The following is a 25,396-nucleotide window of genomic DNA, read 5'->3' as shown; positions in this document are numbered from 1 at the left end:
TCGCGAGCTTGAAAGACCAGCGCGCGACACTTCCGATCAGCTGAGGTTCATCTGACACAGCTTTGCCACCTGCTGATCGGTTTGTTTACAACCCTACGCCAGCAGACACATTGCTCCTAACCACATTTGTATACCTAGTTTGAATAAAAAACATTTTGTCTTATCAGTACCTATCACACTTTGCATCGTAAAATAATTGCTTCTAGAATGATGACCTACAAGTGATCAGACATTTAGCATTCTCGAACTGTAATGTTTAATAGGCTAATTTAATTATAATGAAAAATACTTAGAAGACGGCAAGCAGGTTATTTCATTGTATTGCTTGCAAAATAGGCTATTATCTAGTAGATAAACAACCTATGTCCATGTAAACAACGGAGGGATCTTTTATAAGCCTACACTTTGCAGCTGTTTGTTCCGTTTTAAGATTAACACATAAAGAAAAAAACGCCAGATTTTGTAATAGGCTAATAGATTTAATTGTATTCAGGACTTGTCCCGGCTAAATTGCTTCCATGCGGATGGATTGCATCTGTTACATTAATGTCAATAAAGTTTTCCAGTATTGAAAAACATCATGGCGGCGTACACGGTGCACACTGCTGTCAGATGCTCAATAAAACTTCTAATAAAAGATACGCTTCTGACCTCAAGGAAATTGTGCTATCTGTCAGACACTTGCACAGGAAAAGGTATGCGTCCGTCGGTCATGTTGTATTTGAGTATTGACGTTGGACTACTTTTAATGTGTTATAACCTTTCTCCTTGACTGGTGATTCATGTTTGGTAACATTGCTGGCTGCATCCCCCATATCCTATCTAACCTAAACATAAAGTAATATAATCAAGGTATATTTTGTAATTAACACAGATTGCCTTTTGCACTTGTGCTTCAAGGTTACACTAGTTGGAGGACGTGCAGTTCAAATTCTGCATCGTCCTGCTCTTCTGGGTCTCCTGCAGCTGCTAACAGTGAAGCTATAGGACACTACGATCGCCTCGTTCAGGGTGGCTCCCTGAGGAAAGACGCCCAGCAGAGAGATGTTTTACAGATCTTGGCTCAGCTGCAGCACACCCTCAATAACTACAGTAACAGTGTTTACTACAGCCAGCTTCCAGAGGATAAACAACCCTGTATAACAACAGCTGAAAACAAAAGTGACCAGTCCGCTGTCAAGGTAAAAGAGTTAGGTAGCACTTTATAATAACAGGTACTATATTGACGTTATGTGACAGTGTCATAACACAATAACCCATAGTCGGATAATCAAATTCTCCACACTAAAATTGTCTAAATAAATTGACAAATAGACAAAAAAACATTTTGAATTCATCCCTCTCAGGTGTCCCAGAGGTACAAGCTATCTCGGTATGTCAGGTGTATGACTTGTCCCTGACTTGTAGATTGGATTTATCGCATGTTACACACACAAAACACAAACTCCCTCTGCTTTCACTGCTAGGATAGGATAGATGGCAAGGGGATCATTTGCATGTTCAGTTAGCAGAAAACACCTATTATTACAACAATACTACCAGCCAGGCCTATGTATGTAGTCAAGGCTTTTGCTGTGATAAACTGATCCAAAATCAACTCCACGCACTAGCAATCTGTGGAGGTTTCAACTGTATGATATGGTCTTCACCAGTGGGCGGAGTTTGCAATGCATGAAATCCCTTCCCCTATATACACTCATTCACTATTGTAATAAACATTCAATAATGAGATTTTTGACACTTTCGAAAATCATCATAATTTTTTTACCAGAATCGGTAGGTGTTGGGTTGCAAATTACCCGGACTTTCAGCAAATACTAAAAAGATAAGTTGTTGTTTATTTTGTGATATTGTATGAGGACAACAAATCGGCACACATTTTGACAGTTATGATTATGACATTATGACAGTAAAACAACTGCACTTGACAGAAAATATCAAGTGATTATGGGCCCAGTTTAAACTGTACAGATTTTTACATAGTGGCATCAGGAATTGCATTCCGTCATAAAGTACAATGCACTGTTCTCCAGTTGTTGGTGGCCATGGGACTCAGGTCAAAGGGAGGGTAGGGGTCTGGGAAGGGTATTTTGCATATGAGGTTTTGAACGGCAGGATGTAGGGGGGCTGTTCTTGTTTTTAGGTCAGGGGAGCTGACTGTCTAGTATCTAGTGGTGGGATTTTTTTTTTGGCTGGCACAGACACATGGGGTTAGGCAGAGATTTTGGAAGGCAGCAGGGCAGACCTCCCGCTGGGCCCGTCCCGGCACCCCTCTCACTCTCTCACCGTCCCCATGCAGTAATGAGGGGATCCCCATTGTCTGGGACATTCTTGTCCTTTTTGCTTTTGATTCGGGACTCTGACAAACACTTTGGTGTTAGGCTATCAACACCAACCCCCCTCCTCCTACTCCTTTTGCACCTTATTTCTTTCTCAGTCTCTCACACACACATGCACATTGACTGTGAGTGCTTTTTAGCAATTATTCTGGTTTGAATCAGGTCATACCACTGTCCTTTCGGTGTCTGTCCTCTCTATGAAAATGCCGCCATTGTCCTCACTAACTGACCAAGTCTGTGAGTGGAGTGCACTTGACTTAATATTGACCCAATGTGGCGTGGTTATGCGGATGGTCGGCTAACAATGGGCCATTGTTTAGGTGGAGCCACCCTCTCCAAGTCAGACCTGCACCATAAAGTCCTCCTGTACGTTGTGCGTCTGCAGCAGGACGGTTGTACCAGTTTGAACCTATCTTAGACTCCCACAATCACATCATAAACATTGTTAGCGAGAGACATGCCATCTCGGGCTGTAGATAAACATGTTCAAAAGCAGCTTTTCATCAAGGCGTTTCAAAGCCAAAGTTGCCATGTCCGGCATGTGAACTTTTCCACTTGTGCCAGTCTATATCCTTCAATGGGAGGTTGGACGAGGCCACAGCGCTCAGCTAGACAGAGTGACTCAAGGACAGCCTTGTCCTTCTCCACTCTGCTGTGGCCCAATGGCTTCCAGCCACCACTGACAATTACCCCTCCATGCCAGAGAGCAGCTTGGGAAGTCAGGGAGAAGTCATATACTGTTATGCCAGCGCAGAAAGGAAAAGGCTTGTTGCTCTTCCAGTATTTCACTCCAGGACAGGACAGGCAGGGATGGAGGGGGCTAGAGAGGGGAGATAGAGAGACAGAAAGAGAGAGGATTGGTAACAAGTTGTTGTTTTTTCATTTACTTTTCAATTGGCCATTGTCAACATTTACCCGAGTCAAGTGATGCTTGTGCAGTGGACACCGAGTACCGTCTCCATGAAATAGTTGCTAAATTAAATTTGAAAAGGACAAACCTTTCTTTTTGGCGGTGGGTTAATTCCAAAGCTATTTGGCGTTGCCTAGTTACAGAGATGGACCATGTTCAACTACACCGTTGTTAAACGCTGTATAAAAACGTCTATCATTTGTCCTCCTATGTACGGATGTGCACGGGGTCATCTTCACATGTCATGATTAAGAGCTGATGACATACGCGTTGACATGGCTTTGGAGCCTCTTTAGAGATATTTGGCTTTATTCGATATTTCTCAGCTCGGTCACACAGAAGACGTTTTTTTATATTTTTTTTAAGCAAGGACCTTTTGATGATGGGAGGCAGGCAGCACAATGACTTCCAGCAGCACCTCAATGCAACAGTACCGTATCAATTAGCAGCGCTAAACAGGCTGCACAGACAAGTCCACTCCATCTCGTATGGAGCCTCATCCAGTCCTCTCCGTTTTGTCTGACAAATCCCCCCATTGTTCCTCTGATGATGCTTTTCTTTCGTGGGAACCCTGGCTTGTCTTGTTGATTAGATCCCCTTTGTCTTCCTCCCCTGCAGTGGGCTAGTCTGGAGAATGTGAAACCTCACACTGTAGTGGTGGCTTAATGCTTCAGCATACTTTGTTTATGAAAGCATGATTTCAGTCTTGTATGGTAATGAATATAACGAAGCCTAGATATAGGTCGCCTCGCAGCTATGGTGTTGTGTGATTTAAATAAGGCAATCATTTATCCATTCATTTTCAATAACCCCCTTTGATTTATGTTTAACTGTTGAGCATTATGGTCTACCATGATAAGCAGCTGTTAGAGGAATTCATACAAAAACAAACATACTACAGTCATTTCCTCATATTTCCTCTCTCTCCCCCCCCATCCCCCCCCCCCCCATAAGGAAGAACCCACTCCACCAGCGCCACCACCCCCAAAAGGCTTCTATATCTACGGGGATGTTGGTAAGAGTTATGATATGGTGTTAAATCTCTACAAGACGTCAGAGACGGGGACAGCACTCAGAATCATAAAATCCTTTCTTCTTTCCGTTCAGGCACAGGGAAGACCATGCTCATGGACATGTTTTTCTCCCGTGTGGAAAACACTCGTAAAAAGAGAGTCCACTTCAATGGCTTCATGTTGGACATCCACAAAAGTAAGTATACCCCCTCCCACTCTCACGAAGCCAACTATAGTTGAAGGTTGGCTTGTGTGACTTTATGGAAGTTGTATGACTCCTCGTGTGCACCAGATTCTATATTTATCCCTGTGTTTTTCATTGAGTCCCCCCCCCCCCACCCCCTGTTAATTGTCTACCATTATGCATACAGGTGAAATTACTGCTTTAGTCAGTATTGTTGTTGGGTTTTGCAGACGCAGGTGTTCTTTAAGATGTGCCTGACGTTTGTGTACTGCTTTAAAGGGATCCATCGGAGGAAACAAAGCCTGCCAAAACGAAGCCTGGGGAAAATGTTCACCTATGACCCCATATCGCCAGTTGCCATGGAGATCAGCGATGAAACCTGCCTCCTGTGTTTTGACGAGTTTCAGGTGAGTGAGTGAGTTGCAGGCTCTCGTTCTGTGTGTGTGTGTGTGTGTGTGTGTGTGTGTGTGTGTGTGTGTGTGTGTGTGTGTGTGTGTGTGTGTGTGTGTGTGTGTGTGTGTGTGTGTGTGTGTGTGTGTGTGTGTGTGTGTGTGTGTGTGTGTGTGTGTGTGTGTGTGTGTTGACAAGTGGAGGTCACTTTTAGTTTTTGGCTACACACTGACGTTATTATTTCTACATTGTTTTTAGAATACAGTATGTGGCATACGTTTCCTTAATATGTGTCACTTTGGGCATATTCTATATTCAGGGGAATTCGACAACAGCAGATATGTTTTTCATATTAAAGCCAGAGTCAGTAGAAGGCCACAAGATGTGCAACTTAACTTAACACTTTATAGTTCATTATATAGTAACTTGCATATCAGTGATCTTGAAATCTCAAACTAAGAAGAAAACAAAGTGATGTACACTATTTATCTTTTCCATGATAAGTGCTTTGTTGTCTACCTTCCTGCCTTATTAATAACATATTGTACTTATATAGCTCTTTTCCTGAACTTTATGTCCCCACACAAACAGGACTGGGGACATCTAGTGGCCCCTTTTTGAATATAGCGAAATTTGTAAAATGACTTTCAGTAGCAATGAAACAGAACCTCTCCTTTTTTAAGCACATAATAAAGTAGTGGGTTAGTAATACAGCAGCGATAGAACAACTTGTGTAATCTCACCTGTATCAAGGTATGACGTTTGATTACCTTTACGTGTGAAACAGCTGTACTCATTTGAGCCAGTGATCTGCTCCTGCTGCTTGATTTATGCTTCTGACACTCTCTCATCTCTAGTTTTTGTACACTGGTTAAGTGCTGAAGATCGCTCATTATTTCACCCTGTTCGGTGTCGGAGGAGAGAGCCACTACTGAAGCCCTCTGTATTCTCTGTAAGGTAGTTAGTCATTCAGCGCACACTGGAGAAAGACGTGTGCTTCATCATTAGACAGACACTGCACACATCTGTCGCGGCACAATGTCGCTCCTCTTACCGATATCATTACAGTTAATGCCAGCGGGGTCAGAGGTCACAGAAGGGTGCGCTTGCTCTCTGTAATCACTCTCTATGCATCTGCAGAGGATCAAGAGCTGCTCCTTTTTATCCCCGCGTCTTTTCACATTACACCAAGCAGAGTTGTTTGTGCCTTCTCATTGATTTGTTTTTGTTTGCCGTCGCCCCGGCTTTGCTGTTTCTCGCTTGTCGACTGTTGCTACCGGTGAATGGAGAGAGGGGGGCAAACAAGCAACAGACATGTGCGCGTGTTGTTTGTGATGCATAAACAAGAGGTTGGTAGAGTTGAGGGTGGGGGGTGGGGGGGGTCTATATACCAATCAGCATCCTCCTCCACTCAGCCATGTAAATGAAGGCTCCGGGTATCAGTCGCACTCTCCTGCTTCCTTAAGTGAGTGGAGCTAGAAAGCGACTGGCGGTCAGATGGATCTTATCCTCTTAAATGCTAATGACATTTCTCCATTCTCTTCATTAGCGCCGTGCCATTATCAGTAATTTGTGGCCCCCCCTTCCTCCTTTTTACGCCCCCCCCCCCCCCCACACACTGCACCCGGCTCCCCTAATGAATACTCCTCGCCATTGAGAGGGTCCGAGATAGAAAGATGGGGAAGAGAGCGAGCGAGGGAAGGATGAAGAAGAGTGAGAAGAAAACTGCTTGAGCGTCATTGTCTCAGGGCCTCAGTCACGGTGTGCAGCCTCTGTGAAATTGCTCATAGGTTGTGTACATAAAGAGGTGTAACATCAAAAGAGCTTTAATTTGGCACCCGCGTGCCTCGCCGTAAACTGACAGCCGCTTGAGTAATTGGATGCTCATTTAAATATCGGCGTTGGCTGACGGAGATTGCGCCATTATTTTTTTGTGTGTTCCACAAGTGCTACATCAGTCCCCCCCCCCCCCCACCCCATCCACCTTTCTCATTCTGTGGGTACCCATTCTCTTTCCCTCTCCCCCTTCTCAGTCAGCAATCAATATTGCCCCTCATACTATGCCCATGTTGAGGGCACATGAATAAACAAATCCAGGTTGTATAAAAGGTCATTTTTAAATGATTCTTTTGAAATGAAAATAAAAAATCCTGCGCTTGGAGGAAATGGGGGCCCCTTCAGAGCGACACAGAGCCTTGGCTTTCTGTTGATTCTCATTACGCGCGCACACAATCACTCACACACGCACACTAATTTGATGCCCCTAGCCACCTCTCCTTAGCGAAAAATCAAGGCTTTAACACAAATGTTAATCAAGTATTGGCAAGGGCAGTGGGGCTAATATGCAAAAGCAGAAGACTCTCCAGGGTATGAAAGGAGGCATATGCTGTGGGTATGGCCGTCAGAAGTGCCTGTTATATACAGGAAAGTGGGTAAGAGAAGGAGGAGAGGGCGGGACAGCAGCCTTCCTTTTTTTATTCAAGACATCCTATTCCTTCAAAAGGTTTCACTCCAAAATGTGGCATGTCGTTTATTTAAGAGGATAGCAAAGTAACTTGTAATGCTCAGTTGACTCATAATGTGAATGGTGTACTGAGAGATTCTTTTCTTTCTTCACAGCAATAATTTTGAAAGGGAAGGTCACTTTTTAAAGACGTTTTTGTCATGTCATATTGGAACACAACATGCTTTTGTTTATGTATTAAATGGTCATGAGACTGGTGACTTTGAGCAACGACGAAGCATGATAGAATTAATTTTTACAATATGCCCTCAGTCAGTCATCATGTTTGTGATGTGTTTACTATACCGTGCATCACAGGGGAGGGGGGGGGGAATGATATCTCCCATTCGAAAGAACAACAGTGGTGAAAGAGGGGGAGAGGGAGATGAGAGAATAAGAACAAAAGTGAAAGCGCTGTATTGCCAATGGAAAGGTCAGAGCTCTTCAGTCAGCAGCCGGCCAGCGACTCATAAACGTCCTTGCTTTAGCATTGTCAATTACCTTTGTTTATTATGTACATGTGGGAAAACTGTAGAGGGAAAAGGCAACAGAAGGTTGAATTGGATTTATGCATTATTATTACCTCATAGCTTTGCGTCTAGTATGCCTTTTAAAGGGCCATTTTGGATCGAAGCTTTGTCTGCCATTGTGACCCCGGTCTTGATTGACATTTAATTATTCTTTTCTTCTCCTCTATTTTTCACTCGTGTTCGGTCATCCTCGCGTGTGCGTATGTGTGTGTGTGTGTGTGTGTGCGCCTGCGTGTGTGTGTGTGTGTGCGCCTGCCCGTCTGTATGTCATGTGAATGGCCATGACCAGACACAAAGGATTGAATGAGCACACCTAAATGACACTCATCAACATGGAGTGTTGTTGATGGCGTAGTTTGACCTCACACACACATACACGTGTTGTGCAAGAAAAGGTAAATGTATACAGTACCTGAATGTCTCTCTCTCTCTCTCTCTCTCTCTTCTGTGGTTCTGTTCTGTCAGGTGACTGACATCGCTGATGCCATGATCCTGAGGCAGCTGTTTGAGACGCTGTTCAAGACCGGCGTGGTGGTGGTGGCCACCTCCAACAGGCCCCCGGATGGTAAGACAACCAGTGTCTCTGAGCCCATATGTATTTATACTTTATGTCTTATCTTTATCTATTGTTGATAATTAAGTATATTGTTGTTGCTAAAAACAACATAGTTCAGTTAACAGGTATGTGCAGGATTGTGGCCAACAGAGTAAGATACAGTATTTTCTGCTCTGTGAAAATGCCACTTTTACACCAAGTCAAAGTATTGCAATGAGTCTTGGGCAAAGGCATTCCCGCCAAAAAATCAACTGACAATGACATTATTTGATTCATTTAAAAAGTAAAGGAGCTTCCTAAAACTACCAAGACAACACAGATTAATTGCACTTGTACCCGTTTGTAATGTTGAAAAATCCTTGACAAAAAACAAGGACAAGGTTTATTTAGACAGCTGTATCTTAGTGTTGTCTGAAAGTTAGACCTTGCACAACAGAGCTTTACCAATTCAGTTTTTTTCTTTCAGGTTTAACTTAAAGGTGCTGTGAGTGAAATGCCTCTTTTAGCTAACTTCCTGTCAGTGACTGCAGTTAGCAGTCCCCTCCCTCGTCCCTACTACGTCACCACATTAATGCACTTCGGTCTTCAAGCAGCGAGTCATCTAGCGTCATCTCAGATCCGTAAGTGCGATAAAACATGATAAAAACCATCAAAACAGACATTGAGAAGGATTTCTACCTGCTCCGCCATTGTAGGCGCATAAACATTCACCCATCTGTCGCTCTCTGCGCGTGCACCGGCAGAGAGACGTACCCGTTTGAAGCGTTCTCTCTTCTGATTGGATATCAGGTTGTGGGATCCCAGAAAAGTTTATTTGCCGATTACATGCAGATTGGGTGACTGAGAGACCTGTTTTATGAAACGTGCACACTATGTAAGTGATCACTGAATGAATATAGAGTGATTTAACACGTATATTAACACGTATATCAACATGAATATATCGCTCACTTCACCTTCAACAAAAAATTTCAACCAGCAAAGTTTTCACAACAGCCCTTTTCACCGCCTTAGCTGCACTTAAATAAAAATTATTGAGTTCTTGAGTGCCCCGTAATCCTGAAGGTCCATTTTAAGTATTGAGCAAACAGTACTCCATCTGCCTGCAGCTAAAATGACAAGTAATATTCCTGGAACATCGGTGTTTTGCCTCGTCCTCGCTTTGACATTCATTTACATTATTCACTGAGTACTTGTGTCCTAAAAGCGCCTGGTTTCGGGGAGAATCAATTGAGCTTTACGAGACCACTTCAACTACTTTTGTTGTTTACAGCAATTAACCAGACGGAAAGGTGCTCTCGCTGACACAACCTTTAAACGGGCTTTGATGTTGCATTTACTGCCAGCGGAGCTAGGTGGGAGAAAGAAAGCAGCAAGACGGTGATCAAGGTGGAGATAAATGCGTGACGTGTGCCATCTGAGGCCTTTTTTTTCTCTTTCCGTGAACATGTTGATGTCTCAAAGTCTGGAGTGGGCACCAAGTGGATGGCAGCAGGATGGCTCTCGCAGGGAAAGACACGCGTCTCTCATATTTACTAGCTATTAAGAACAAAGCGCCAAACCGAGCAAACTTGATAGAGAGCCTACTTTGTATTAATTACATGGTTAATGGAACACTGAAAGCCATAAGAGACAACTGGACATGAAAGGCATACATTTTCCGTCTTTATTGATGTGGAGATGCCGGTATCAAAAAGCTCTAAATGTGTTTGGAGGGGGGGGGGGGGGGGGTGTAGAGAGATAGTTTTTTTCCCCGAGATTGGTTAAAGTAGCGTTTTGTTGTTTTTATGCACCGATGGAGATTAATGAGATTGAGGAGGGTTAGGGGGATAAATGGTGTCTTTTTGAAGTGGAACACCCTCGGTGCACTCATATGCAGCTTACATCAATTGCCGTAAGTCTGTGTACGCCAGTTTTGATTGACTTAATTAAATTCTAATAATATGTTTTTTCCTTATTAAAGTAGCATCAGTTACACATCTGCCAACAGCAATAGCCAGTGCAATATCATGGCATATAGACTCATAAAATGAAAAAATACTCTGGCTTCTTGCCAGCTTTTTTCCCCCCCAGTTTACATGCTTTACAGCATCACGTTGACTGAACAGACATCAGAGTGGATTTTGATCACCTAAATACAAATCGTCCAAAGAGCCCAAATGTCCCAAAATATTGAACTGCTCCTTTACCATTGGCATTATTCACGTCATTTACAACCGCACAGATCAATTTCAGTAAAGGAGTAATCAAGCTATTGTTACTTGTGTGTCATATCCTACTGTAGGGAGCTTGAGCCCAAACATCAACAGCGAACACTTGTTTGCATCCGCAGCTGGAGAGAGCTCCAAACCTGGATGTGTGTGTCTGTGCTCGTGTGATGTATGTGTGTCTTTTTTTGTCCGTGTTTGTGTGCGCATCCCTGTCTGTTTTATCTGTCTATCACGGATGCTACTTCAGATGTAATTTGTTCCAGCCGAGCTAATTGAAACTCCTATTCAGCGAGCTGCTGTGGACATTGTCCGCATTGAAAAGGCGACAGTCCTTTCTCTCGCCACCATTGTTTGGGAATGTAATGAATTTTATGTCGCTGCCGCTGCCGGTAGAGAAATCCATTTTTTTCCCTCTCCTGGTCCCCGGGCCCTTTTGTGGTGCCTCCCCACCCATCCTTCAGTTCATCAATAGCCACTTTATCTGCCAATCTGCGGCGGGGGAATGACATTATTAGGAGGCTAAACAGCAGCTCTAATACAGGCCCTCCCCTCCTCTTTCAGATCTGTACAAAAACGGACTTCAGAGGGACACCTTCCTACCTTTCATCGACGTGCTAAAGGTAGAGACCAAGTCACCCCCTTCCCCTCTTCTCTTGTTAATTTATTCATTTATTTATCACACACACACACACACACACACACAAGCACATGCACACACACACACACAAACACACTTGCATGTCCGGCTCTGTCCCTGTGTGTCTGTCTTTGTGCAAGTTTGCTCTTTAGTGGTTTGATGTTTTTCTGCTTCCTGGATGCCTCGAACAGTGTCACAAAGCCGTCTTTGATCATACCAGGGCACGGTGAAAGAGACGGAGAGAGAGAGAGAGAAAGGTAGGGAGAGATAGAGAGTGCGCGAGTGAGCACAGGTAATGCCGATGAGCTGAGTGACTGACCCACACCGCTTGCATTTCAAAAGTAAAGGGGGCGGGGGGGGGGGGGGGGGCTGAGTTGCGGGGGAGAAGAGTGCGCTGGTTAGCATTGCCAGCAGCGGGAAAAAAATCTGCTTTGCAATTTTAAGCAGGTAGCACCATTATCCTGCCTGCATATCAGATGATCATTGATGTGTTTTGGAGTGATCATGATCATAAATAATTGCATCATAATTAGTTGTGATGCATTTTGCAACAGAGGAGGGCAGAATTCTTGCATCTTTTATTGGTATTTAGTCTAAATAGTAAAGGCAAGCTATATCCAACAACCATCAGAAAAAGGTGTCATTTTACACACATACACACCACATTACCACTAAATGTTTTTTGCAACATAAGCTTAAATTTAAAATATATGTTATGGGAATAAACTGATTCATTGGTATTACCATACTACTTTGAAAATTTTTTGTGTAGCCTTTCATTCATAAGTAAGTGGAATACATATTTGTGAAATAGATTTACAGATAGACACATATACAGACTTAGAAACCCGCAAATGCTTTATTTTTACAGAGAAACTTTTAAGTTCTCAGTAAAGGCCTGGCTGAGGTACACACATGGCCAGTATATTGTAGCAGATATATGCTCTCCTGTGAGTAAAGCACTGCATGTGAACCCTCATAGTGATACTTATATTAAATGACTTAATGAAGGAAAACTGTCATTAAACTCTTGTGTTTATTGTAGGGAATAGGCACATTAAACAGTGACTGATGTATGTACTACAATGGTGACAATGCTAAATAATAAAGTACACAATGTGGGGGAAAAGCACTTTAGAAAGCACCATTTTTTTTTTTCAATTGTTGACAATAATCTGGAGGAATGATAATAATGGAGTAAAAAAGCAACACAGGTGCTTTGATAAGAGCAACATGTTTGACCCAAACCACAAAGAGCTTCAGGGTCATCAGAGCTCCACTGTATCATCCGACGGACACACGCATAAATGTAAACGCACTAAAACCGAGGAGGCCTTGGGAGTCACCCTGCTCCCCACCCACTCTCTCAGCAGCACTCTTGCCCTCTCTAATCCACCCTCATCCAGGTCCTGAATGCCTGTGGTCCATCTCTGCCCTGCACTATTCCTCCTCTCTTTCACAGTTCCGTGTTCCCCTTTGTGAGGCCATCTGGTTTTTCGGGGTCTGTTTTTGTGTGTGTCTGGGGGGGGGGGGGGGGGGGTGCAAGGCTTCCTTTTATAGCGACCTGCCCTGTTAAAGTTAAAGCGTGTTTTAGCGAGGTCACGTCGCTAACTAGCTGACCCTTAATAGATTGAATTAATACTGGCAGGGGACCAGCAAGCCGGGTCCTCCTCCCATGATGCTGCTCTCTGTCTTGTGTGCGTGCCTGAGTGTGTTTCTATAGCCAGTGAATGTGAGGGTGTTATAGTGGTAAAAAAATAACCCCTGACCTCTTCCTCCCTATCACCTGAGCCGGAGTGCTAGGGGTTAATCCTCCGCCTCTGTCCGCCTGGGTTGACGTCTTTATTTAACTATTGGCTTCTAATTAGTTGGGAACCCTTTTTTTCCTCTGCACGCACCCCATCCTCCCTCCCAGATCATTCAGTTACCTAAATCTTTAAAAAAAAAATATATATAGGGGAGAACGGGGTAATCTGAGCCACTTTTTACATTTGCTCCCCTCTAAGCGAGCTAAAATGATTTATCACTCAAATTTACACATTTCCCATTAATTCAGGATGTTTCCTAGAAATGGGCATTAGCAGAATTTTTTCAAGACAAAGGGCAGTGAAAATATGATTGTTTTAAAAAAAGTTGTCATGTGGCTCACTTTACCCCAGCTGTGGGGTAAACTGATCCACTTACTTTTTCCACTCTGAAACTACCTTAACACCACATATTGTAACAGTAAGAATCCTGAAAGCTAGCCACACATTCCAGAACTAATGTCGGACTAGTAAAATAATGATGGGGTTTGGTCAATTAAGCAAAGCAAATTTTCTAAACACTTGAAAGTAATTCTGAACAAAATCAAATACAACATATTATAATTCAAAAGGTTTTAATAAGATTCAAATGAAAGATAGAACCAGTTAGATTAGAACACAGTCTGGGGGTCAGAACACAGGACCCTTAGAGCCAGCTAGTGTCTGGGGGTCAAAGCATAGGAAAATCAGAACCAGCGAGAACAGCCTGGGACTCAGAACACAGGAGAAGACCCAACTGGATTATAACATCAGCCTGTCATACTCTACAACTAGGCCTACTCTACATTCCAGCCCTGAAAGTTACAGGGAAAGATGAGAAGGTGCTCTTTCCATGTGGTTGCCCCAGGTCATCTTCCTGGTGTATTTCCTTGGCATGATGGCTTTTCTACAATGTGTATGACATTAAAATAAAACATATATGTAATATTACATTAAAATATGTTTAAGACTAAACTTAACTTGTGCCTCATGGTGGGGGAAAGTGAGACAGTGGCTCACTTTCCCCCACAGCATTTGGCTCACTTTCCCCCACCACCACAATTTGAGAAAAAACTACCTCTCTTAGCATTTCAGGCTAATCTTCAGTTATCAGCATCACATGGTTTCATATGTTGGTAGTTCATCAACACGTATGATAGAAGTTTTTCTACGTGAATACATTTGCTTTGGCACAACAGTTGATTAAGTTGACAGCAAGAAAATTTACTTTTACATGCAAAATACCTATTTTGGTGAAAAAAACATGCTTACCACAGCACCATGAGGTCCTCTCTTTCACGGCCATGGGGAAATGAGAGGGGCTTGAAAACATATATCTCACATGACCAAACATTTTTTCCGTTGCCTAGATACAGGGGGTGGCTCACATTACCCGATGCCTCAGATTCCCCCGTTCTCCCCTATATATATCATATGACCGGTTATAAAAATTTAAGAAGACTCATGTAAAAGCATACAGCGTCGTCACTGAACCCTAAAAGTGTCTCCGACTGCTTTTTAATTTTAAGTTTGTTTTGCTAGTTTTTCCCTACCCAGTCAGTCATTTGTCATTTCTTCTCCTTTTTAGCCTCTCTGCAGCCTCCATCAGGAAATCTATTCAGTTATTTTTCTTTGTAGCCATGGCAAAGCTCAGAGTTCTGTAAAATACAGGGTTTAGTGGTTGCTTTTTTTAATTAATTTTTTAAATGGACACTGGCAGTATTGTTACTAAGACACTCTTTCTCTCTCAAAAACTGTCTTCTCTGTCCACTCCACTCTTCTATCCCCGCTCTTTATTCTCTTACTATCCTGTTCTACTCGCTGGCTTTACTCACCCAAGGTCAGGCCTCTGTATTTTGGTTTTGCTAGCAGAATAGTGACTTTATTTTCCCTCTCCTTGTTCGATTGCAGTGGCGTACAATGCTGCCCAAGGAGGGGAGGATACAACAAACAGCCCTGAGGCAACTTTGAGTAGCTCCAGGTTCTCTGCTGTTAACCCTTCCTTTTGATCTGCTCTCCTTTTCTAATTTTTTTTCCCCATGTTGTCATTGTTAATAATTTGCTATGTGCTGTGCAGTAGTCGGTGATGAGAGAAACAGAAATATATAAATAAAAGAACATGAGGCATGATAGAGAAAGGGAAAAATTGAGCAAGGAGGGGGCTGTTGTCCTCCAGTGAAGACCTTGGTGAGAAGGAGTGCCTGTGAAGAGCCGGCAGCCTGCCAGTTCAAATCAAATGGATGTTGATGTTTGATGACTGTCATTGTCTACCGCTGCTTTTAATGGCATAGCAGTGCCACTCGCCGTGTGCCTTGAGAGCGTGCCTCACTTCTTTCATATCAATGTCTAGCTTGCCTTCCACAAAATTGAGCAATTAATTAAGGACAAATCGAGTTTTGCTCCTTTTTTTTTAAGCACAAGGAACGAATTCTGTCTGTGTGCTTATCACCTAATTATTTCATTGATCCAGTCACCTTCGCTTGTTATTTCCTGCTGCCCGACTGATGTTTTTCCAGTGTTTTTATTATCGGTTTCTGCACGCGTCAGATGTGTTTGATCAGGCTTGCATGCATGCACACAGGTGCATTGCACTGTACGGTGAGTATTCATTTGTAAAGCAGGCCACCTGCAATCTGAAGGCAACACTTGATTCACTTCACAAACATGTACATTTCTAGACCTTTTTTCAAACTGTGTTATGCTCTCGGCCTTCGTTTCACTCTTCATAAACCCGCTCGGCTCTTGATGTTCTGCCCCTGTTTTCACAACAGGGAAGAACGGCTGGTTTTTACATGTTATGAATGGAAATTGCCTTCCTTTTTAAAAATGTACAGTATAATAATTTAACTTGTTCACCTGAATGCAAACTGATTTATAAACCGCAGCAATGCATTGTTGATGCTAGTAGTGTTCACATAAGGCAACTTTGTATAGAGATATGCCACTAGTTTCATTAATCTAGTTCATACTGTAAATCTCCAGGCTTGAATAGAACCGTAGTACATGTTGCGTTAAGTCCCAAATTTGATTGGGTCTAACACTAAGTAATAATCACAGTACCAATACCGTTTATTATTAAAAGAACCACTGGGATTTTTGCTTAATATTGGGATTTGTTTTCTCTGATTATAACTGATTCGTATGACACAAACACTTTTTTTTTATGAGCCCAGCACATGATCTAACTTGAGATTAATTTCCCTGACATTGATCCTGTTGCAACAGCATCGATATTCAAACCAAGACTCAGTGGAATGTGACCAGTGTGTTGGCTTTTCTTAAAGGTGACCGCCACTATTTTTTACACTTCAAAGTGTGTACTCTGACTGCATGTGTGGAAATTAGGCATTAGGCATTTTTCTACCGAGAGAAGTGCCTGAAATCTGGTGAGGTTGAAGGCTACACATTTGAAGATGAAAAAAAATATAGGTGTGTGGAGTTAGAAACCAGCTCAGACCAGACCTCTGTAGCCCACTCGTTATCTCAGCTTGAAGTTAGCAGATTGAGGCTATATAAGTCCTCACTATCACAAAACACCCTCATTTCCCATCCTTACTGTTGCTGATCCAGTTGCATCGTGGGTAATGAAGGCGTGAAATAAAAAAGACGTCATATATGTAGCTGTTTGCATTCAATTTGTTTCCGTTTTCTTTTCCAACTGTCCCTCATGAGTCTGACATTGTAATAAGACTGCAACGCTACATCAATGGAGTTCCCCGTGTCTGGTATTCATAATATATCAGAGAGGTAGCCACTTTTGGTCGTAAGCCGTTGGTGATGTTTCGAGCAGTTTCAGTATTCAGTGCTGAAGCAATGCATGGCGTCCATTTTTCATGTCTATGTCACTGCCAACATGTTGAGCCTCTGTTGGCCAGGTGCAGGTATAGCACAGACACCCCTGGGTTTGGGAGCCGATTCAGGCCTTAACAGGGTTCCAGAGAGAGAGAGAGGGGGATTGAGGGTGGGGGGTCCCATGGGGTCCTGGATCACCAAAAGGTGGGGCCTCCGAATCAAAAGATGTTTCCCCAAGAGGGGCAGCCGAGGCAGGGGGAGGTTGTGAGAACGACCTCTCGGAACAAACCATCGCTGGCCCAAGGCAGTCACACTTTAAGGGAATAGATCATTAGGTGTAATAAGGGTGTTCACATTGTCACGTACCACCCCCCCCACACACACACACCCCCCCGACTGCCCAAGAATGAATAAAATCACCAGATACACCCCCCCCCCACTCAGACACACACACACACACTCACAGAGCAGCTCCCCAGTTAGTGAAAAAACACTTTGATGTCAGAAGAGTCGTCCAGAACTTGCCAGCATAAAGGCAGTGTTTTAAGCTTTCTCTCTTTTCTCCCCCGTCTCTCACTCTCACTCTCTCTCGACCCCTCTCTCCCTCTTTTCTTCTGTCCCTCCACACAAGGCTGTAAGACACACACGGTTGAATGAACGACAACCTTTCCCCTCCTCTCCCCCTCTCTCTACACCTCTCTCTTTCCCCCCTCCGTCTCTTTTTCAGCCTTCCCACCCCGCGTTTCTTTGAGGCCCCTGGTCAATTCTCCTGGGCCAAAAAAAAAAAAAAAAAAAAAAAAAAGCATCAAATGTTTTCTGCTGGCCGGGTAATGAGGGAGTGGACCTCATCAGAGCCCAATAGTCAGCTATCCTTGGCTTTTGTTGCAGCTCAATGGCACCGCGCTCTTTGAAAAACTCAAAAGCAACTTTTTGAGGAGTAGAGGCTAGAGAGAGAGAGAGAGAGAGAGAGAGAGATATATGGTGCCGAGGGTGAGCAGCAGAGCAACACACATAAAAAGCCACTCTGTTTTCATGCTAAACGGCTTGTCCAGAGAGAGCAGTGGACAGCTTGGACAATGCCATGATTGGAGCTACATGTGTTTGGATGACTTTCTTCTATAAAGGGGGACTCTGATTCTCATGTCTGTCATCTGGCTCTTCTGTCTCTCTCTCTTCCCCGCCCCCCCCCCCCCCCCCTTCTCCTGTCTGTGAGTTGGTGAATGCATTTCGTGAAAGTAGTGGAACTCTTAATTTGTGCTGTTTTAAAGCTGTTTCTCTGCTGTGAGTCAGCTGCACACTATTGTACTAGTGGGGTAAAAACTACTTGGAACTTATTATTAGCCTACTGATCATTCTGTTTTTTCACTCCTTCTCCTTAACTGATCAATTTGATTAGTCTATAAAACGTCTTAACAATACGAAACAATTTCACAATTTCCCCCAGAGTCCAGGGTGATGCCTTTTGAACAGAACCCAAATAATTCAAAAGGATATATCAGACGGATAAATCAATCAATGGCCTGAACTTCTCAACATGTGCACCTGACAAAAACAGTGCATGCTATTAGCGTGTATGAGAATGCATATGTTGGATTGTTGTGATAAAGCAGGATGAACAGAATAAGCAAAAGGGACAGTCGGAGAGGAGACTGACTAGGACTAGAGTCTCTTTAAGTGGAGCTTGATGGCGGGGGGTGGGGGGGGGATGGGACAAGAAGACCACAATGTGTAGGCGGATAAAATCTTGGAGGAGTGAGAACTTGACAATCCTCTCAAGATGGATAATCAAGTAATGACCCGCGGGGGCCTCAGCCTCATCTGATTATAAATAACCAATGGAATCATCATCGCTGATTGTGTTTCTATCACTCCCTCCCTCCCTCTCTCCCTCCCTCCCTCCCTCTCTTATTTGCACCTTGCCTTTCCGTCGAGAAACGCAAGCGGCCGTCTCCTTCCGCATGCAGGTACACGGCGAGGGGAGGGAGAGTGGAAGACGGAACAGGAGAGAAAAAGACAAACGGGAGATTGTAATGATGTTGCTGCTGTATAGTTTTTTTTTTCTCCTTATCCTTCTTTTTTTTCATTTCGGAGGGACTATTTACCCGTTGGTTGGGGGGGTCACAGTAGGTTGATGAAATGACACCTCCCTTTTGTGCGTGGGGGAGGGCGAGTTTGTCAGGTTGTTATTAAAGCCTGATTCAGCCAATTGGCTCAGAGCGGGGACCCCGTTTGTGTGAGCGGACACGGGGAGATAAAAAGTTGACAGCGGAGAAGAATAGAGTATTTCCGTCCCCTTGCTTTTGTGATGATTAGTAATTATCCGGCATTGCTGAAGGAGGCCAGTGGCTAGAAATTCACTGATTTCATAATTTACTGGAGCTGTCGCCGACCACTCAGTCAGCCTCGGATATGGGATGATATGCAATTCCCTTTCTTCTCTTTGATAGAATGCTTGGAGATGATGATTATAGTTTGCGCTGTCCTCGCTGACATGAATCCTGTTGACGTTTTACACTATGCGGGAAGAGTTTGAACCCCCCCCCCCCGCGTCACACATTCACCCCATAGATAGTGGTTCACCTCTGCAGTAACGCACTTGAATAAGCAGCGGGGACAATACATCATCTCAATACAAGCACGGAGATGTGACATTAATTCCCAGTGTGAGACATCTCCTGCCTTCTGTGTCGACCTGTCATTTGATTTGTTAACTTTGTTCTTTTTTTGTTCTTTCTCTAGTTTCTTTTTTTATGCTGAGAAAGGAAGCAGTGGCATGAAGCACTTGTCGTCCACTTTTCACATGACATACAGTATGAGCAGTAGAAAGCAATACAGCAAAAGAGACAGTTTTTATAATGATGACACTATAGCGTTTCATGGTAACAATCAAAGATAATGTATCATGTAGAAAGACAAGAATTAAATTTAAAAAAATCCGATTGATAGGTCTGGTAATAGTCGTATTGCAAACCCACTTGTTTAGAAACTGTGTATTTCTATTTTCTAGACATTGCATGAAGTGGGATTACAGTACTTCAGATAAAACCAATACAAAAAAATATATTCTCAACAAGAATGAAATCCTTGGGGGCGCCCTTAGCTCAGTTGGTAGGGCGTCCCCCCCCCCCCCCCCCCCCCATGGGCCTCAGCCAGCAGCGGACCCGGGTTCGATTCCAGCCCGCGGTCGTTCTCTGCATGTCACTCCCCTCTCTGCCCCATTTCAACTCTGTCTCTACACTATCAATAAAGCATAAAAATGCCAAAAAAAAATCTGAAAATAAAAAAATTAAACAGCAACAGAAACTCAAATCCAAAATTTGCGATCCAAATGTGCATTAAACAAAACTGTTGCAAGCCCATGCCTTGATGTTAACTGGATAGCTAAATGATGACTAACCTTACAGTAAAATGGTAGATAACAGCCCAATTTTTGTGTGAAAACCCCAATTTTTGTCGTGGAATTGTAATAACAAATGTGACGCCACACTAACAACTCATCCCATCAAAAGTTGTGATTTTATTTTTTAAATTACCATAATTAATGAGTTTGGACTGGAAGTTTTTTAACAATATTGTCATTAATGTGTGACAATGGGTGAAATAAAATAAAAAAACAGGCTTGTTACAGAGGATGACTGTAGCACAAACAAACAGTATAAAAGGAGAGACAGAGTATTGACCGCCTCATCCTTGAAACTGCAGAGTCCTTCAAATCTAATCAGAAAATAACTGAATTTTGTAAATGTGTAAGCTAAATATTGTGATATTCTACCACATTGAGTTTAAACATAAACCTACTTTAGATATTTGCCCTTTGACTGGCCTTTCATATGGTCCCTCTGTATGTTGTGTGTTTGTGTTATGTGCAGGAGTACTGCCACACCATCCGCATAGACTCTGGGATAGACTACAGGAGGCTGGACAAGGCTGCAGCAGGGAAACTCCACTACCTGTAAGACACGCACTCACTCACTCACTCACTCACTCACTCACTCACTCACTCACTCACTCACTCACTTGCGCTCCTCTGGTTGCAGTCCAATTTAGCTCAGACTGGCACAGAGTCGACATTAACCATCATTCATCATACACACTTGCACTCAAGCACACACACTCACATACAGTACACTGTGTGTGTGTGTGTGTGTGTGTGTGTGTGTATCATTGAGTTATATAAAGACCCACATTACCTTGAGCCATCCATGAAAAGAGTAAAAGAGGAATCAATAGCGTATGAGAAAATGGAAGAGCTTTAAAAGCTAGTTTTCTATTTTCCTCATTACATATACGCTGTTAGGAACACACACAAACACACACACACACAGTGGTGCAAACAAACAAGGCATGAATGACGCTGCTGTTGCTCATCTCTGTGTTGGAGCTTTCAAGTGCTCTAGTCTTTTCACTATATGTAAATAGAGGCACATCACACCCTTTTTACCTGGAGTTAGAACACAAGCGCGCACACACGGACACACACAGTCTACAGGTCCCATATTGACGGCCATTCACAGGCTAATGCTCGTGTTTAGAGCCTAACATCCTGTTTTTTACCGACGGAGTGAAAAGCTAAGTACCCCCTCCTCCTTCCCCCCCTGTGCTCTCCTTGCCTCCACCGTTTGATGTGGCCACTTCACTGTTGTTAATTTCATATCCTATTTATTCCACGTGTGTGTGTGTGTGTGTGTGTGTGTGTGTGTGTGTGTGTGTGTGTGTGTGTGTGTGTGTGTGTGTGTGTGTGTGTGTGTGTGTGTGTGTGTGTGTGTGTGTGTGTGTGTGTGTGTGTGTGTGTGTGTGTGTGTGTGTGTGTGTGTGTGTGTGTGTGTGTGTGTGTGTGTGTGTGTGTGTGTGTGTGTGTGTGTGTGTGTGTGTGTGTCATTTAGCACAGAAGAGCCCGGTGCTGGGGAGTTCTTGGATACGCTGTTTGAGGAGCTGACCATAAGAGAAAAGAGTGGTAAGGAGGTTACATTTTTAAAAAAAGACGCCAACTTTCAGGTAGATTTCTGAAGAGACATTTGAATAGTATACGGTACATTCAACCCTTGAGGTATCCTGTAAATAAAGTTGAGCGATATTTCTGTGCTCGCCTATCTCATGATAACTATCAGTCTCCCATACCGTGTCTGTGTCTCTCCAGTCCCATTCCTTTTTACGGACAAAGTCAATCTCATAAAGTATTATTGTATTTGTTTATTTGAATTAAGTTAACTTGTTTTCCACTCAGCCATGGATCTGATACTCTGTTGAGTATTAACAGTATACCATATGATCTACAATTATTATAATTTTTTTCAGAGGTTTTAATAATGGTTTCATGTATAGTTAAGATGAGTTTTTTCTTGTCTATATATATATACAGTATATATAAAAATATCAAAACAGTATAAAGACACTGTATTTGAACCCTTGTAGACACTATATAGAAATTTAAATTCTTAATGTTGATCATGAACAACACTAGAGACCTTGTTGTATATTCATCACTGCTTGCTTCCTGATAACAGAGGGTTTACAGTATGTATAAGATGCACTTTAACTTTCCTTCCTTCCTTCCTTCATAGATATGTGTGTAATGCAATGATTCAAGTGGATAAGGATTAGTTATACTGTTGGGTGGGTGTGTGCTTTGGTAAGTTGCAGGCCCTCGTTCACTCACAGTGCTGGGCAGAGACGTGACTCTGGAAAAGACCTGTGGCTCCATCGCCGACTGTACTTTTGATGAGCTGTGTGCCAGAGTGAGTCCCTGCTGTGTTGATACCCCACATTTACACAATATTCACCTCATCCTACCCAATACACTTCACTCTCTGTCTCTATCTCTGTCTTACACACACACACACACACACACACACACACACACACACACACACACACACACACACACACACACACACACACACACACACACACACACACACACACAAAATGCACTCACCACTAATCAAAACTGCTCAAATTCTAAGCACTTGCTCTTGCCTCTTTATTGCCTCTGTGTCCTGTCCCCTCCCTCCTCAAATATACTTATTGTGCAAGCCTTTGCTCTCAAACTGAATCACCTTCCCTCCATCTCAGCCCTATTTTGCTGCTCAATGTCAAAAAGCAAGTCCATTGACAATTTTGTGAATAGTTGAGCCCTCCATATAAAAGGAGTGCGCTACAGCAGTCTACAGCCGCCCGTTAAAGTATGAAGCCTGACCTTTATATGCTATCTATGAGCCTGACGGACAAGTGGTGAGCTTTTGCAGGCATCTCGGCTTCAAGGCTTCTTCTTCTATCCGACATATGTTGGCATGGCGTGTTCATTAATTGTGAGAGCAATCCAAATGAATGGCACAGGACCAAGGACTAAAACGGCATCAGCCTGAGCCCTACATACAGACTGTACCATTCATAGTGCCAAAGTGTCTGATTGTGTATTATGAGGCAGCTGTGTGCATGCGCTACAATGAAAAAGCACTCTCTGCAATGCGATGTGCTGCTGTATGTTTGAACGACATGTGTGCGACCTGTTGGTTCACTTCCAGCCTCTTGGTGCCAGTGACTACCTGGAAATGGCCCGGCTCTTTGACACCGTATTTATCCGCCACGTCCCCATGTTGACACTGACCCTCAAGGACCAGGCCAGGCGCTTCACCACCCTCATAGACATCTTCTATGACAACAAGGTACTCCAGCTTTACCTGAAGAAGCATAGCAGGGCTTGTAACTGAAGGAAAATAGAGAAAAGCATTGTATCACAAAGAGGTGAAGCAACAACTTAGCGTTCTGTATTATTCAACGTGGATGCACAACCCACACATCAACTTAGAGGATGATGGGTCATTGTTGAAATGAGTCCCAATTCAAGATATAATATAATATTTGTATTTAAATGATGGTGCCCTGATGGCTGCGGGGTTGAAGTGCCGATCATGTACCACACAACGTGGCCAGTTTTTACATCTGTTTGAGGGCTTGTGTTGCAGCAACATCTATCTTAATTTTTTCTACAACCTCTTTACTGTAGACTACACAAAAGATGCATAAATGCATCCAAAAAAAACTGAAGCAGTACAGCTGAAATTTAAATGGTAAATCACTGAATTCTCTACTGCAACAATTTTTTTTTATAATTCTGCAGTCATATTTGGTTTTTGACTGCACTCAGTCAGAATGGTTAAGTTGAACTATTATTTTATTGATCAATTATTTTATTTTTGAGTGAGTGAGTGAGTGAGTGAGTGAGTGAGTGAGTGAGTGAGTGAGTGAGTGAGTGAGTGAGTGAGTGAATGGTAAACCGCCCTCTTTTGATATCGACCACAAGAAGACATACACCTAATAATTAAGGAATTCACCTCCATAAATAAAACTAAACATGCCAATGTCAGTTCATACTTTCGCCCCCCCACCCACTCTGTGTTCCAGGTGAGAGTGGTGCTGCTGGCGGCTGCTCCTATAGACCAGCTGTTTCTTCACACTGGAGGAGATGATGAGAGGGACAGACAACTGCTGGACGACCTAGGCCTCAACGGGGTAACATCATATCTACTGCTGCCACACAATATGATGAGTTAAAACCTTGAGATAAATAAACAGCACCTCCTGTCTGCAATGAATGGATACTCAGTGTTACTAAAATCCTAGAATTTGACTTCTCGTTAAAGGTGATGTCAGCGATTTTGGAGAACGCTTGTTGTCAAAATCTCTTTTTGTAAAAGATATATATCCGCTACCTGTCTGTACTGTGTAAAAATAATTATCTGGTGTTTACTATACACAGCCTAGGCTCTGTAAACAGATATGTAAACAAAGGGTCCCGCCGTAGCTAGTAACATGTTTTTTTACCGTGCCTACTAGAATTGGTTTAGCGCACACAGAGTACGTACAGGTAGCTAGGATCTTGAGGAGATATTTATTGATTTTGCCTACATTGAATTCAACAAGCTTTCTCCAGAATTGCTGACTCCAACTTTTAAGTGACAGTTCAGTTCACCTGATTGTAGGCTGCACTTTTGAGGTTATGTTTCACTTTTTTTTGTTTCTGGAAAGCAATGTTCACACTCGCATAGTTACACTCACATTGATCCTCTGCGACTAACCTTCTGCTCTGTATGCTGTTGTTTAACCATAAATGTGTTTTCAAATGTATCAGTTGATCACGTAACGGTTTCTGTCACCTTTTGGTCTCTTCAGGAGGCAGCGGAGCGCCTGACTCTGTTCACAGCAGAGGAGGAGATCTTTGCCTTCCAGAGGACTGTCTCCAGGCTGACGGAGATGCAAACGGAGGCGTACTGGATGGAGGGAGACCGCAGCCACAGCAAGAAACACATGAACACCTAACATACACTGCTTGACTGCCTGTTAGGCACCAACGATACCTCAAGACCACACAGTACCTCATTTATCTTAACATCTGACACTGCACAGGAGAAGTTCCTACTTAGCAGAAAACATGACTGTAAAATCCTGCCTATTCCTGAAATACACATCATCTTTTTCTATTTCTGAAATGGAAAATATGAAGTCTATTTCAAGAATAAACAGAATTTTACAGTCAATATAAAAAAGA

General features: G+C 43.1%; 1 protein-coding gene across 1 annotated transcript; it reads left to right on the top strand.

The window, feature by feature from the left end:
- Nucleotides 1-580: 580 nt before the first annotated feature.
- afg1lb (AFG1 like ATPase b) lies at nucleotides 581-25,396 on the top strand (the record flags this gene model as incomplete). Its single annotated transcript, XM_080048231.1, has 13 exons — nucleotides 581-695; nucleotides 901-1,181; nucleotides 4,204-4,264; nucleotides 4,357-4,458; nucleotides 4,726-4,853; nucleotides 8,335-8,434; nucleotides 11,197-11,255; nucleotides 20,718-20,800; nucleotides 21,732-21,802; nucleotides 22,483-22,583; nucleotides 23,373-23,513; nucleotides 24,253-24,360; nucleotides 25,021-25,396. The coding sequence occupies 13 exons, from the start codon at nucleotides 581-583 to the stop codon at nucleotides 25,165-25,167; spliced, it is 1,497 nt and encodes a 498-aa protein (XP_079904357.1). The 3' UTR covers nucleotides 25,168-25,396.

Source organism: Ammodytes marinus (genome assembly GCF_949987685.1).
Source record: "Ammodytes marinus genome assembly, chromosome: 19".
Classification (NCBI taxonomy): domain Eukaryota; kingdom Metazoa; phylum Chordata; class Actinopteri; order Uranoscopiformes; family Ammodytidae; genus Ammodytes; species Ammodytes marinus.
The sequence above is the reverse complement of the archived record's forward strand: the minus strand, read 5'-3'. Positions and strand labels throughout refer to the sequence as shown.